This window comes from Poecilia latipinna, unplaced genomic scaffold, assembly GCF_001443285.1.
Source record: "Poecilia latipinna isolate Pla-1442-1.1 unplaced genomic scaffold, P_latipinna-1.0 Scaffold4, whole genome shotgun sequence".
NCBI classification, from domain to species: Eukaryota; Metazoa; Chordata; class Actinopteri; order Cyprinodontiformes; family Poeciliidae; genus Poecilia; species Poecilia latipinna.
In genome coordinates this window covers 955,011-968,787 of record NW_015112620.1, presented here as the reverse complement: position 1 = coordinate 968,787, position 13,777 = coordinate 955,011, and the positions used below count along the sequence as shown (strand labels likewise).

Here is a 13,777-nt window from a genome sequence, read left to right as displayed (position 1 = left end):
TTTATTTTCCAAAACAAAAAAAAAAAAAAAAAAAAAACCCCAAATGCAAAAGGGATGGTTAAAAAAAAAAAAAAAAAAAAAAATGGAGGGTGGAGAAAGAAGTGAAGAGAATGCCATAGATAGCTGTCATTCCCTCTCCTTTCTGTATTTTTAAGTAGGTTTTCTTCCATCTCCTTCTATCTTTCTTTGCACACCCGACCAGTCTGTCTCTCTGTTTTTGTCCTCATGTCAACCTTCATCCCTCCATATCTTTGTTCATTTTTCTGTCTCGTGATGTAGTAAGAGGCAAAATCACTCTAGAAAGAGATTGAATTTCTAATTTCTTATTTTATCGTTGTAGAGTGTCCCCTGAGTTTCATCTCCTTCCATTTCTTTAACCTTTATGATCTGTCATCATGGTGGGTTATAGAGGCTAGGTGGTTGGCTGATACTTGCAGGTGACTATTGTCATGTGACCTCTGACATCACTTCCTTTCTACCACAGGGTGGGGGTTGCTTTTCATTACTTCGTTTTGTTTGTCCCTCCCCCTTCCTGCCTTATTTTGTTTTACTTTTCTTCTTTTGTTTGGTTCATCATTTGTTTCTTACGCATATTTTCTCGATTTCCCTGATGATTTTTGTATGTTGTTGTTGTTGTTGTCAGTCTCCACGGTAACTGCTCGCGTGTCCTCACGCCGTTCCCCCGACCACGGTAAGTTGTGTACACATGGCATCATCTTTGAATGACCCCTCCCCCCACCCCATGCGCCCAAACAAACAAAAAAAAAAAAATAATAAAATGCACCCAAACAAAGGATTCCCTTGCTGCAGGGAGCTTGACTGATTGGTGGACAGAACCTGATTGGCTAATCCTGTGATTGATTGGGGAGGTGGTGAATGAGACTATTAGGAGATTAGCCATTTACCGCATGGCATTACAATAAGGCCACTTGTGTAACTGAATGTACCGCATCTATCTGCAAGTGCAACAACTACGACTACCACTTCTTAATGCATTCATTACAATCACCTCTAACTGCATTCAAAGCATTTAATTCGTGAGCTGTATCCTGCATGGTTTACTCTCTTTCTGGTCATCTGTATGACGTCATGTAGTACTATGTCATCTCTCTGTGTCATGTGTCAGCCAATAGCTGCATTCTTGCACCTTGTTAGCGGGAGAGCATGCTGGAGCATGAGTGCTATGTTAGCTCTTCTGGAGAGGGGATAATAGCTGTCTGTATATCATGGCGTGCTGTAGTGCTTGATGATCACTTCCTGTACCAGTGCTCAGACTGTTGTCGAAGTGCAGGTTTGCAGCCTTAATGTTTCAATCAGAGCTGTGTTTCGTGGATGAGTAGCTCAGGTTCCCAAACGGGGCCGATTTTTAAAGCAAAGCTGACATAAAATAAAAAAATAAAATAAAATAAAAAAAAAAGCACCCTGAAATAATTCCTGGCAAACATAAATGAAAACAGCTTTGCCTTGTTCTGATTTCTGTGAGGAGGTGTCCTTGATTTACCTTTTGATCAGTTTGGTTCTGGATGGTGTGTGTCGTCGGTTGTGTGCTACGAGGTGTTTTCTGGTGTGCGACACTGATCTGAAATGCCCGGCAGTGTTTCACAGCAATGGTTTGATTGTTTTTGGTTTGGTTGAATTGTTTTGTTTTTTTGTTTTGATTTTTTCTTTTTAATTTGAGAAATGATACTTGCATCCCCCATCCTCTCTTTCTTTTCTCTGTGCTGTCCTTTCTCTCTGTATCCGTTTTTGCACCAATCATCATCTCCTCCATCATGGCTCATGTACAGTTAGACTGGATGTAGGCAAACAATCAGATTTGTGTGTTGTATATGTATCACATCTTATTGTTTTTTTTTTTTTTTTTTGGTTGGAAGAACTGCACATTTGGATGAATCATTCACCCCCACTCTTCTCCGCCTCACGTTTCTGTGTTTTTCTGTTTCCTTTCATGTGGACTGGCACTTCCCCCTGCATCCTCTGTCCTTTCTCTGTTGTTCTCCGTCCCCTCCTCCCTTTTCTGTATGATGTGTTCTCAATTGGGAGGGAATCCAACCTTTTTTCTTTTCTGTTTTTGATTGGTCTATTTGCTGCATCTGATGCTTGCTAATTGGTTAGTTTTGCTCACCTCTGGTGATGTGATGCACTCCTGGTTGGCTGTCTGTAATTTCTGTACAAACTGTTTGATTGATGTTATTTATTTTATTTTTGGTTATAAGTTTTTGCATTTTGTTCAACTGACAAATCTGCTGCTTAATTCACCTTCTTTGTCTCCTCCTTTTTTTAGCAGCAATATAATGGTCTTGGATTTCTTTTCGAATGCCTTTGCTCTGAAATATATATATTTTTTGATTTTCTTTGTTCTATGTGCCAATAGTTGCAATGTTTGTGTGCAAAACTGCCTGATTACTCACTGGGATCCTTGTTTTCAGTGTTTCTTCTTTCAAAAGAAGCGCATGCATTAAATACCATCGCTGCTCATCTACAGAATTAACACCCTGTCAAGAATAAAAACTGAAATTAAAAGTACGATGGCGCCTCACATGAAAAGCAGAAGATTTTTGTGAAAAATAAAATATATGTTCTAAAATTTTAAGNAAATGTATTCCTATTAAAATGTTCATATTTCCTGAATTTTGCTTGTATCTCTATAAAAAAAAACTGAATAAATTGGCTCCTAAACCTTTTGTTTATTTTCCAGGTTAATAATGCCACAGCCAGAGTGATGACAAACAAGAAAATGACCACACCATACGCTAATGGAGAGGGCCTTGCAGCACTGCCATATGGTAACATGTTATCCTAAGCTATACTGGTGACTTTTCTCCTTTTTAGTACAATATAAATATTGACAGCTTTTTAGGAATGAAACTCATTTTATATATATCACAAATATATCATCATCGCAGTATTAATGAGGGCTATCTTAACACCATAAAGGGCTGCTTGGAGTGCAGTAATCGTTGGCTGATATATTCCAACTGTTATTATTGTCCATTTTTCATACCAATGTAATAATTAACCAACAGCACAAATGATGTTCTCCAATATGCTAAAGGTTAAAAGCTCACAGAGAGATGGAATCACAGATGAAAAAGAGAGGCACATTTCATAGCTGAAATCATCGTTGTAATGTTTCCCATAATTACCTCCGTGGCAACATCTTTATTTTAGTCTGTGGGATTCCAGTGCTGCTCAGTGAAATCCTACATTGGATAAACTCTGAGTTATCAGACAGAAGGATTTTGGATAATAACAACTAAAAAATAACAGCATAGTCCTTTAAAAGGCAGAATAGGTCTCATTTGTATAATCTTTAAAATGTTATTCTAGCTATAAATGTAGTTACAGCTGCAAGCTGCAAAAACAGCATGTATTCTTTACATAATAGATATGACTTGTGTGAAGAAAGAAAGACCCTACATAGTCTTATAAAGCGTAGAATTTTATCTGACCATTTTACATTTATAAAAAATGTTTAATTTGTTTCTGAGTTTTTTCTTGTATTACATTTTCTAAAGGACAGAAATTCTGTCCCACTAATTGTCATGGTTTCTGCATAGATTTATAATTTAATGACAGTCTTCGTCATAGATTTGCCACATCAGACCTTTAATTTTAACACTTTACCCACAAGCATTTGGTCTCTGACTCTTGACTGAACACACACACACATTCATACGTAAAAAAAAAAAAAAAAAAAAAAAAAAAAAAAAGGTCATTTTTTAACTTTTTGTGCTTTAAACTGAACTGAACTTGCACCTGTTGTGCAATTGCAGCTGTTTAAAGTGTGGCTGTAATAATAAAAAAAACTGTTGTATAATATTTCAGTCTAGATTTAATTACTTCATGTATTGAAGTTTTAATGCTTGCCTTATGGTTTTGGCTAAAACCATAAGGCAATTTTTTATTTTATTTTTTTTATTTATTTATTATTTTTGCTATTTCTGTCAATAGGCTTAAGTTTTTATAAATCTCAAGCTCCAATATTAAGTTTATTAAACTGCTCTCCCAAACAGCTTAGAAGATGTGGGGAAGCACACAAACAACATTGAAAGGTGGATGTGTTTATTCTAGGACTCAATCACTGATCATTTTACAAGGATTTGTTTGAGTTCTGATCCAACATTTGGGTTCAAATCGCATTATTCATTCTGTTTCGCGCTGTTACGGACCAGAAATAAAAATATCATATTGGATTGTTCCTTTCACCTGTTAAGTTACTAGTCATGAAAATGTTAGTTTTCTTCATGTAGGAATGTTGCCTTGATGCTGTTTTTTTATTTTTATTTTTTATTTTATTCCTACAGCTGGTTGGAAGTTAAGTCCTATGGTTGGAGCCATGTACAGTCCTGAGCTCTATACAGGTAAGATATTAAGAAGCGAATTTTATTCTGCTTCTCAAATAATATCCAGCAGATAAAGAATTTGCAGGCAAAACCTTGCAAAGACAAATTAAGAATTAGAACAAGAGACATCTGCACATCCGCAGGCTTTTATTTTCCAAAATTGTTGAGTATTACTAAAACTATAAATTATAGCGGAGGTAAAACATGTTTCTTATAAGATAGTCTTTTGTTGTGCTTTTATTTTAATTCAGTGGGACAACATCAACCTGCAATCTAAAAAATAAGTAGTTTGCATGTCATCAAGGCTCATCCACAGAACAAAACGAGTCCAGACTAAAGCAAACAATTAGGTCTACAGAGAGGATCATCAGGGCTGACCATTTCTCCATCCAGGACTTGTACAGGTCTAGGGTTAGGAAAAGGGCAGCTGGCATCTCTGCAGACCCCACACATCCTGGATTTTACCTTCAGGTCTCGCTACAGAGTGCTGTTTACGAGAACCATAAACTGTAGAGATGGTTTCTTCCTCCAGGCTGTCTCTCTGATGAACACAATGAACTCCTTACAACCTGAGTAGTCAGCTACTCTTCTGTGAAACACAAAATTTTAACTGCCACAACGTATCTTTCTTTTAAAAAAAAAAAAAAAAAAACATTGGCTGGAAATACAGTTTTTTTCCCCTAAATTTTATATATTTGTACTTAATCTCTGTACACTGCGAGTTATACTTCTGAAATAAGTATTTGCGCCAATACAACCAGAATTCAGGTTGTCCACATGGTGACTTGTCCATGTGGTCATTAAGGACTCCTGGTTATTGAACCGGTTTGTTCTGTTCTGGGAAAGTGAGGAGCAAGATAGATCTGCACAAGGCAAGAAGTTTGGTATGATTCTTGGACCAATAGAAGAAATACAAAATGAGAATCAGTCATGATCAGTGTGACCATAAGAGGTGAAGCATTAGCGCATAACTACACAGGTGGAGCTTAGTATAATCTCAAGACACAATCTTGGCACCCCTCACCCCAAGGATCAGAGTTTTGCAACTATTAGATGTGTCTCTGCTTCAATGTATGTATATACATTCAATGTGAATGTATTTTTTTACAGCCTAGTTGTTATTTTGACAACATCTACCTTTATTAACACCAACCTGACTCTGAAATGTGAAGCTTTTTTAGAAGCTTGAATACCAAACAACTTTAATTGCATCGGTTTAGCTGAATAAAACCGCAGAAACTGTAAATGATTGCCAACAGCCACTTACTTAGGTAATAAATTATGAAAACACAGATTAATCGAGATGTTTGTTTTTTTTCCTCTGTGGAGATATTGTTAATACTGCACCACTGTTAATACAATGAAGCTGCATGTTTTGTCGTATAATTGTCTAATCATCAGTTCCAGGGTTCCCGTACCCGGCAGCAGCAGCAGCGGCTGCCGCTTCCACCGCTGCGACCTTTCGAGGAACGCATCTGCGGGGTCGAGCTCGGCCCGTCTACAGCGCGGTCAGGGCTGCCGTCCCACAACCTGCCATCCCAGCATACCCTGGGTAAATATATATGTAAATATGTGTAATAGAAATACCTGTATTTTTAGATCAGTAAGGAAAATCTTGGATAAGGTCGATCTTCTTTTAAAGCATGGCTTCACTTAGTGAGATAGTGATTCAGATCGTGCATGTTGTGTTTGGATACATTTTTATAAAAATAATAACTTTGATAGTTTGCGGAGCTAAGATACCATTTCCTTGTACCTTTAAACATATTATGATGTGACCGCAGTTTGTCATAAAATTAAATTGAAGTTATTTGTTTTTGGTAAATCTCACCAGCTGAAGTAGCAGTAGTAACACTTTGAAGTCGGTGCATCTGTATACAAAGAGGTGGTATTTAGTCTTGCATGTTGCACGGTGTGTAATAATCTCACCCTTCTTTTCTCTTCTCTCTCTCACAATTTCTTTGGCACCGTTTTCTCACCTCCCCATCACCTTCTCTATTTGTTGTTTTCTGCTCTGTCCACACGATGGCGCTTCACTCCATTATTTCCTTGTTTTGTTCCATTTTGATTTCTTTTTTTTCTTTTTTTCTTTTTCTTTTTTTTTTTTTTTTGGGTTTTCCAAACGCCACTCCTTTGTACTCTCTACCTTTCTGTCTTTTCTCCTGCTGTTGTCTGTCTCCCTCTCAGTGTGATGGCCTATCAGGATGGTTTTTACAGTGCGGCTGACCTCTATGTAAGTATGCCTTGCCTCTCCTCCACTGCTTCACTCGTCACCTACGTTTTCCTTCGCTTGCCTGTGGGTTTTTCAAGTGTGAAACGGTGCGGATCAAACCCATAGAGGCGTGTACTTTTGACAGTTTCGATTAGTCACTGTAACGCATTTTGTGTCATTCTGCCTAAATCTGAAATTATTATTACAATGCGTCACACCAAGTTTATTTTTTAGGTATTTTCTAAGAGCCCTAAGTATTTAGTAACACACCTGGTGATATGCAGTATTCCTCCTCAGTGCAGCAAACCGTTCAAATCAGGCCCATTCACAAGTAAACTCTTCTGGGGTTTGTTTCTGTGCCTTTGTGGAGTAAGTTTGTACCAGTGTGATCATGAGTGTGTTGCTGCGTGTGTATGTGTGTGTGTGTGAGACCAGGTTGACAATAGCTGTTTCTGTTCTCTCTGTAGACTAGTGTTTCAGGACATTAGTGGCAGATTGCCCCAGGTAGGGTTTACACACTCTATGTGACAGCCAGTGTGCATCCTCCTCGTCTCCAATGACTGCGTGCTGCTAGACATTATTGACCATCTGAGATTGAATTGCCTCTTCTGTCTTCTTTTACTAACTCACTGGATTCTGACATGGGTGGAGTTACGGAAGGGGGAGAAAAGAATTGGGCTAAAATTCCCAAAGAAAACAACGAATCTTCCAAGTGATGTGGATACATAATTGATAAGTTGAAATCCAGATGGCAGGTGTGCAGTTACAGTAATGGACTGAGATATTGCAGAATAACTTGATTGTTTTACAAGACAAATTTTAAGATGCCTACACTTGAAACCAGAAGCTCACAAGCACTGAATGAAAAGACAGATACACATTTACTTTTCACTTTCTGAAGTTTTTTTTTTTTATCAGAGAAAGAATTCTCTGAGATTCATTTAATAATGTCTTAAAAGTGATGTTTACAAAAAACAAATAATGTGTGCATGGAGGCATGTTTGTATGTTTATGCAGGAAAAGGCAAAGGCACTTGAAAGCTTGGGAACACTGTAAAGGATATGTGGGTGGCAGCATCATGTTGTGAGGCTCTTTTGCTGCAGGAGGGACTGGTGCACTTCATAAAATAAATGGCATTATGAGGAAAGAAGAATATGTGGAAATATTGAAGACATCAGCCAAGAAATTAAAGCTCGGGTCCAGGTTGGTCTTCCAGATGGACAACGATCCAAAGCATACAGCCAAACTGGCCCAAGAACGACAAAGTCAGTGTGTTGGTGTGGTCATCACAAAGCCCTGATCTCAATCCAGGCAGCCTATAAACTTAAAACAACAAAGATTTAGTCTGATTTAACTGCAGACGGTGGGGAAAAAAGGTACATGTGTCTTTTTATTTTGGTCTATGTAAACTTCTGGTTTCAATTGTACATGGAGTGCTTAGCAGGTCCTTTTGTTACCTTTTGTCACAGTACCACTGCAAACTTCAATGTATTTTATTACCGTAGATTTTAATCTTAGGCACACTACAGCTGCAATATTTTTCTCAGCTGTTTTTACAATTAATCTGAGATGTGTGGAGAGTCTATGCTTTGTAAGAAAGCGCTATGGATCTGTGCAGCTGTCCAAAAGAAAATTAAGGGAAAAAAGGTCTTCTCCTACATGAAAGAATGAGTCAGAACTTATAAAGTTGCAGTACACAGCATAGACAGTTCTTCAGCAAATTATCTTGACCTTTCAATTAAAAGGTGTTGACTGTGGAGTAGAAACTTTAAAAAGATAAACGTTGAATAAAGTTATTCTTCTTGTTGAATATGCCCAACACTTCTGTTTTTGTCCCAGTGAGTCAGAGTGTCAGATAAATCCAGATGATAAATTAAGGCAAATCTATATTTAATAATAACCCAGTGTGGACTGTTCAGTGAAATTATCCATTTTAAGTTTTGGGAAAGTGAGGATAAAGGAAACGGTCGTGAGTAGTGTTGTAGTCCACAGAGTGTACACTGGCAGTCAGAAGGATGTAGGACACACACATTCAGTTACTTCAGACCCCTTCCAGGAATCTCCCTATCTGTTTCACCTGTGGCATGCTAACTGAATCAGTGTCAGCATGCGGACATACTTACAAGGCTGGCTCCCCCCCTCCCTCCTGTTATCTCCCAAATCTCTCCATCCTCCCAACTCACCTCTTTCTTTTTCATTCTAGCTGCAGTAGTTTTATTCTCCATTCTCCCTCTTGCTTTTCTTAAATCTCCTTTCCATTTCTTACTCTACCGTTCTCTCCAACTCCTTTCCAGTCTGTTTTTATGCTCATTTTTCTTCCCCTCCTCCCTCCATCTTCTTGTTCCTTCTCCTCATCTCTGTCCTCCTCCGCTCCTATTTAGTCCAGCCTTCCCCCCCATAGCAGCCAATGTGTGGTCCTGAATGCAGGGACTTGGTCGTGACTGATTCCTTAGGGTAGAATGCAGTGGTGTGTGTTATTTTATTTTATTTTTTTGTAGGATTTTTTATTTTTTTTTTTTACCTAATATGTGTTCTAAGTTTGGGAAAGCATGCCGTGTCTGTCAGTGATTGGTTGCCGGCCACGTGAGAGTGCGCGATTTGCTCTTTATTTTTAATCCAACTGGCTGACTGTCTCCTTACACCTGTAGTTTTGTTTTTTTGTTGTTTTTTTCCTTTGGTGTCTGTTCACAAGCTGTTCATGCAAACATAAATAATGGCACAGTCATCTTGCCTCTCCTTCCCCTTTCTCAGACCGTGTGTTTTTGAAAGGGAACGGTGGTTTGGGCACATTTATGGCTTTAAGGTCTCTCTCCCTCTCTGTCTAACACAGTGGGGAAGATGACGCACGTTGAAGGCTGCAAACAGTCCAAAACATAAAAAAAAATAAAAAAATAGCGTCACATACAATTACGGATAGTTTTGCTGAGTTAGTCATGGAGTGAGAGAGAAACACAGAGCCGGAGCTACATCCTTGTGAATGCTGTACTGCACCAGATTAGCCAGTTTTGCTGACTGTCTGCTTGTTAATATTTCGCTCTTCTCAGCAGTTTTCTCTCACAATATAACCCTTTAGATTCAAAACTAGTCCTCTGCACTGCAGAAAGCACATAGTGAGCATTGAACAAATGTTTCATTTTTCTTCCTGCCCCTTCCCACCTGTCCCTACATCGTCCCCATGTCCTCCTCTGCACTCCCACGTACTTTCATCCATCTCCCTCTTCTCCCATCGCCTCCTCACAGGGCGGCTATGCAGCGTATCGTTACGCCCAGCCGGCTGCTGTAGCGACTCCTGCAGCAGCAGCCGCTGCAGCAGCAGCTTACAGTGACAGGTGAGTCAATAGTTCTGGACGTCTTTAAAGCATTTAAAACACAAACAGCTAAACATTCACAGGAGCCTTCTAGGATCTACTCATCCAACCTTTTCCAACATGCAACAGGATCACTTTAAAAAAAGTTATTTGCACTGTGTTAATAAGTTAATTCACAAGTAATATGTAAATTTGAATTTGCCCACAAAACCTTTGTCAGTTTTTGTCGCCATTGACAAAAAAAAAGCAAACTAAAACAAAAAAAATATATATATAATAAAAAAATATAATTCCAACAATATCTAATTTTAGCACTAATAAATAAAAGCTATGTTTGATCCTAGGCTAAATATTAGAAGTGAGTGTAATCAAACATTTTCTTTTTCAAGATGTGATAGGAGTCCTTCTAAAAGTGCGTTCCTCCGGGATTTCACACTTCAGTCTTACTTTCTTTTGCAGCATTTTTCCTTTGCTAAAATGCAGTTAGATTTAGGTGACAAACTAAATAAAAATATGGTGTCAAAATTAATATACAAGTATATTTAAAACAATAACAAACCCTTCATTATCACATTGTTGCTGTTTATTATTTTTTTGCATACAAATGTTGCTATTTGTCTCTCAGCAAATACTTTCAAATGTTTCTCACAGCTACGGACGAGTTTACACGGCAGATCCCTACCATGCTGCACTGGCCCCAGCAGCCTACGGTGTTGGAGCCATGGTAAGTTTAAGTGAACCGTTCTTCACTAATACTTCATATGGCGTGAGTGGGAGAGGTTCATACAATGTGGCAACTGCTGGAGTCAAACATCTAATATATTTTCTTCAGACAGTGACCAAAAAGCATGTTGCTGAAGCTATTTACTGTGTATTAACATGTAGGAGGAGTGCAAGAGAGCGATTATTGAGTTCCTTTAAAAAAGGAAACTTGCAATTTTTTTTTTTTTTTTTTTTACTGAAAAAAAAAAACGGATATGGAGATGTAAACACTTTCCATTGTCTTACCTGTGAAACTTCATACCTGCTGAGGTAATTTCGATGGTCTGGCTGTTGACTCACTGCTTGAGTGGTCTGTCATCACCATATTTGTACGTTTTCTGGCTCTAAACTATAATGTAAGATACATGATTACGCTATGTTAAATCAGTGTTTTTAGATGTCTCACAGCTGCATTCATCATGGGGGAGAGAGTAAGCATGTTTAAAGAAAACAAATTATGCGGGGATTCGTTATAAGTTATGCTATGAGGTCCTCCCTGAAACAAATGCAAAAAATGTAAATATCTTTCTGTATTTTTTTTTTTTCAGGCCACGCTCTACAGGGGAGGCTACAGCAGATTTGCCCCTTATTAAAAGACAATACATGACCCAGGGCCTCCCCTCTCCCATTGAATTACTCTGAAAGAGCTCCCTCTGTTGTCCTGGAGGTGGACTGCGCCCTGTTTTAAAGAGTGGAGTCGACCACAGCAAAGATATTTCAGACCCTACCCCAAGCAGTCCCACGTTTTCTTATCTAAGCTTCTACAAAAATAGAGGAAAGCTGTATTAAAGACTGAAGGGTCGCCTTTACATTAAAAAAATAAATAAATAAAAATAAAAAATCTGACTGAAAAGTGGCCACCTTCTCAATTGCACGGCTGTATTATAGTCTCCCCCTGTTATTCTCTCAGCACTCAGCAGCACAAGATTTGGGGACAGAGCCCAGGCGTTCTTCCAGAGGCTGTATGTGGATAATGGACATTTGAGCAGCTGCCTTAGAAGGAGCCGAGCGCCGCCTGGCCTGCACACACTCTTGAGGAAAGTAAGAGGGAAGCAGACAGTCTCGAGAGCAGAAAGGTGCCTTCGGTTAGAGCACCCGCAAAAAAGATTTTTGAACCAGAATGGCGAAATAACAAAAGCACCCAGTGGTGCGTTTTAGAGTCCGTCCGCAATGTCGGCAGATGGTAAAAGGACGAGTTTCACTCTTTCAGTGTTCTGCTGTGAGGAAGACCGAACCCAGCGTCTTGGAGAAATGACGGAAAGCTGAAGGAGGGAGGGGTTTATTAGAGCTGTTCCTTACCTCAAATTTCTCTTTGTATGTGGAAATGGTAAACCTTTAAACTTAAAAAAAAAAATGTTATGATATGCAAAGAAATTAGTTTAGAGAAAAAAAAATTACCAAATTATTATTATTATTACTGTTGTAATTATTCTCATTCTTCTTAATATAAAACCATTTTTTTTTTTTTTTTATTGTTTGAAACAGCTGCACCACTGTGGTGGAGGTTCATCAGTGAAACTCGGGGGGTATAATAACAAAGAAAAAAAAAAACAATGCATCTTTATTACAAACACTCCACTCTTCAGTAATATACCAACTATATCTCACGTCTTCTTGGTCATGCACAGAATTTCACTACACAGTCTGTGTGCGGCCATCATAGAACACTACAAAAAAAAATGCAACACTACACTGTAAACATGTTCCTGTTAAGTTTACATCCTGTTGGAGATCATCTGCTTGCAGCCGTAGGGGTTGTTCAGGTATCCGGTGGTCTGTTTATTGTAAAGCTCTATTATTTAGATTTTCCCCTCATTCTTCATCTTTTATAGAGTCCAGCAATGGATGAGTCTTCCTGAAACATACTTTAGTTGGTAATTGCGTTTAAGATGCTGCCAACAGCAATTACTGAGCAAGACAGAGATTCCGTTGGTGAGTTGATTGTGAATATTTAAATGCAAAACACATTACTATTGTGCATATTTCTATACTATTGTACCCTATATTTCCAAAATGTGGCTTTTTCTTTTGACTATTATTTTGTGTTCCAAAGATTTGTAGAAAGCACATTTTTCTGCCGTATAAATATATATATATATATATAAAAAAATATAAATATATTACTTGTGTTATTATTATCATGCTCTTATAGCCGTCTTTATTTACGTTGTTTTAAATGTTTTGTTTTTGTTTTGTTTTGTTTTTTTAATATATAAAAATGTGTTGTCACTTCTTCAGTAAGGTGCAAATTTCAACTTTTACTTTTTGGGCTCGGATTAAAATTCCTGAGCTGAGAGCATACATCGATAGCGTAACTAAAGGTATGCAGGTAACGTCACCAAAGTGTTTCATTTTTATTATTATTATTATTTTTTTTTTTTGTTCAATTGATCATAGGAATTGTTGTGACACGTAATCATTATTTCACCAATTACAAAAAGAGCTCCTTTTTTTTTCTCCCCCGTTTGTTTCAGTGAGCCATAGAATGAATGAGGCCAGGTCTGTGGCACTTTCATTAAATCAACTGCTTTTTTCTTTATGTTTGTAGTTTTTTTTTTTTGTTCTTTTTTTATTTTTTTGCTTGATTTGTTTTCCTCTATTTTAATGAAGACTCCTCATCATTTCAGTGGATATTCAGTTTGAATGACTGAAAGTGTTTTTACTCATGCATACACAGGTTGATATTCTGGTTTGGCAAATCATATACATTGTGTGAAATAGGACTGTTTTTAAACTGTTTTTGTTTGTGGGGTGGGATTGGGTTAGATTTTTTTTTAATGCCCCACTTTTTTAACTATTGAAAAAATATACATTTTGGGCAGTCACATGTTTTTTTTTTCTTTTTTTTCTTTCTTTCATTTAACAGTTCTAGTTCATCCTTTTGGTTTGGTATTTTATCTAAATATAGAATGTGCTCTGGGCTAAATTTTAAAAATGGCACTAGCCAAAGATGTTAAGTTTCCAGCATGTTCTGGTTCCCAACTTGAAAAGTGCTCAAAAAAAAAAAAAAAATTATGAAGATGGACTTTTGGAGCCACTAATGGCATGGACAAACCAGCATGAGTGATAGTTGTCATGTTAAAAAAAAAAAAAAAAAAAAAAAAAAAAAAAAAAAAAAAAAAAAAAAAAAACGTTTTGAAGAATTCCCG

General features: G+C 37.6%; 1 protein-coding gene across 5 annotated transcripts in view; it reads left to right on the top strand.

Moving 5' to 3' along the window:
* rbfox2 (RNA binding fox-1 homolog 2) overlaps positions 1-12,173 on the top strand; it is a 57,378-nt gene extending 45,205 nt beyond the window's left edge. For 3 of the 5 annotated variants that reach the window (XM_015058659.1, XM_015058971.1, XM_015058889.1), the window contains 7 exons: positions 2,699-2,786; positions 4,308-4,364; positions 5,748-5,898; positions 6,534-6,579; positions 9,799-9,887; positions 10,518-10,590; positions 11,177-12,173. In XM_015058659.1, the coding sequence (XP_014914145.1) occupies positions 2,699-2,786; positions 4,308-4,364; positions 5,748-5,898; positions 6,534-6,579; positions 9,799-9,887; positions 10,518-10,590; positions 11,177-11,221 (549 nt within the window). In that variant the 3' untranslated portion in view covers positions 11,222-12,173. Of the gene's footprint in view, positions 1-2,698; positions 2,787-4,307; positions 4,365-5,747; positions 5,899-6,533; positions 6,580-7,025; positions 7,063-9,798; positions 9,888-10,517; positions 10,591-11,176 lie in introns of those variants that run through there. The other 2 variants (XM_015058735.1, XM_015058812.1) reach the window with 2 other exon arrangements.
* The last annotated feature ends 1,604 nt before the right edge of the window (positions 12,174-13,777 follow it).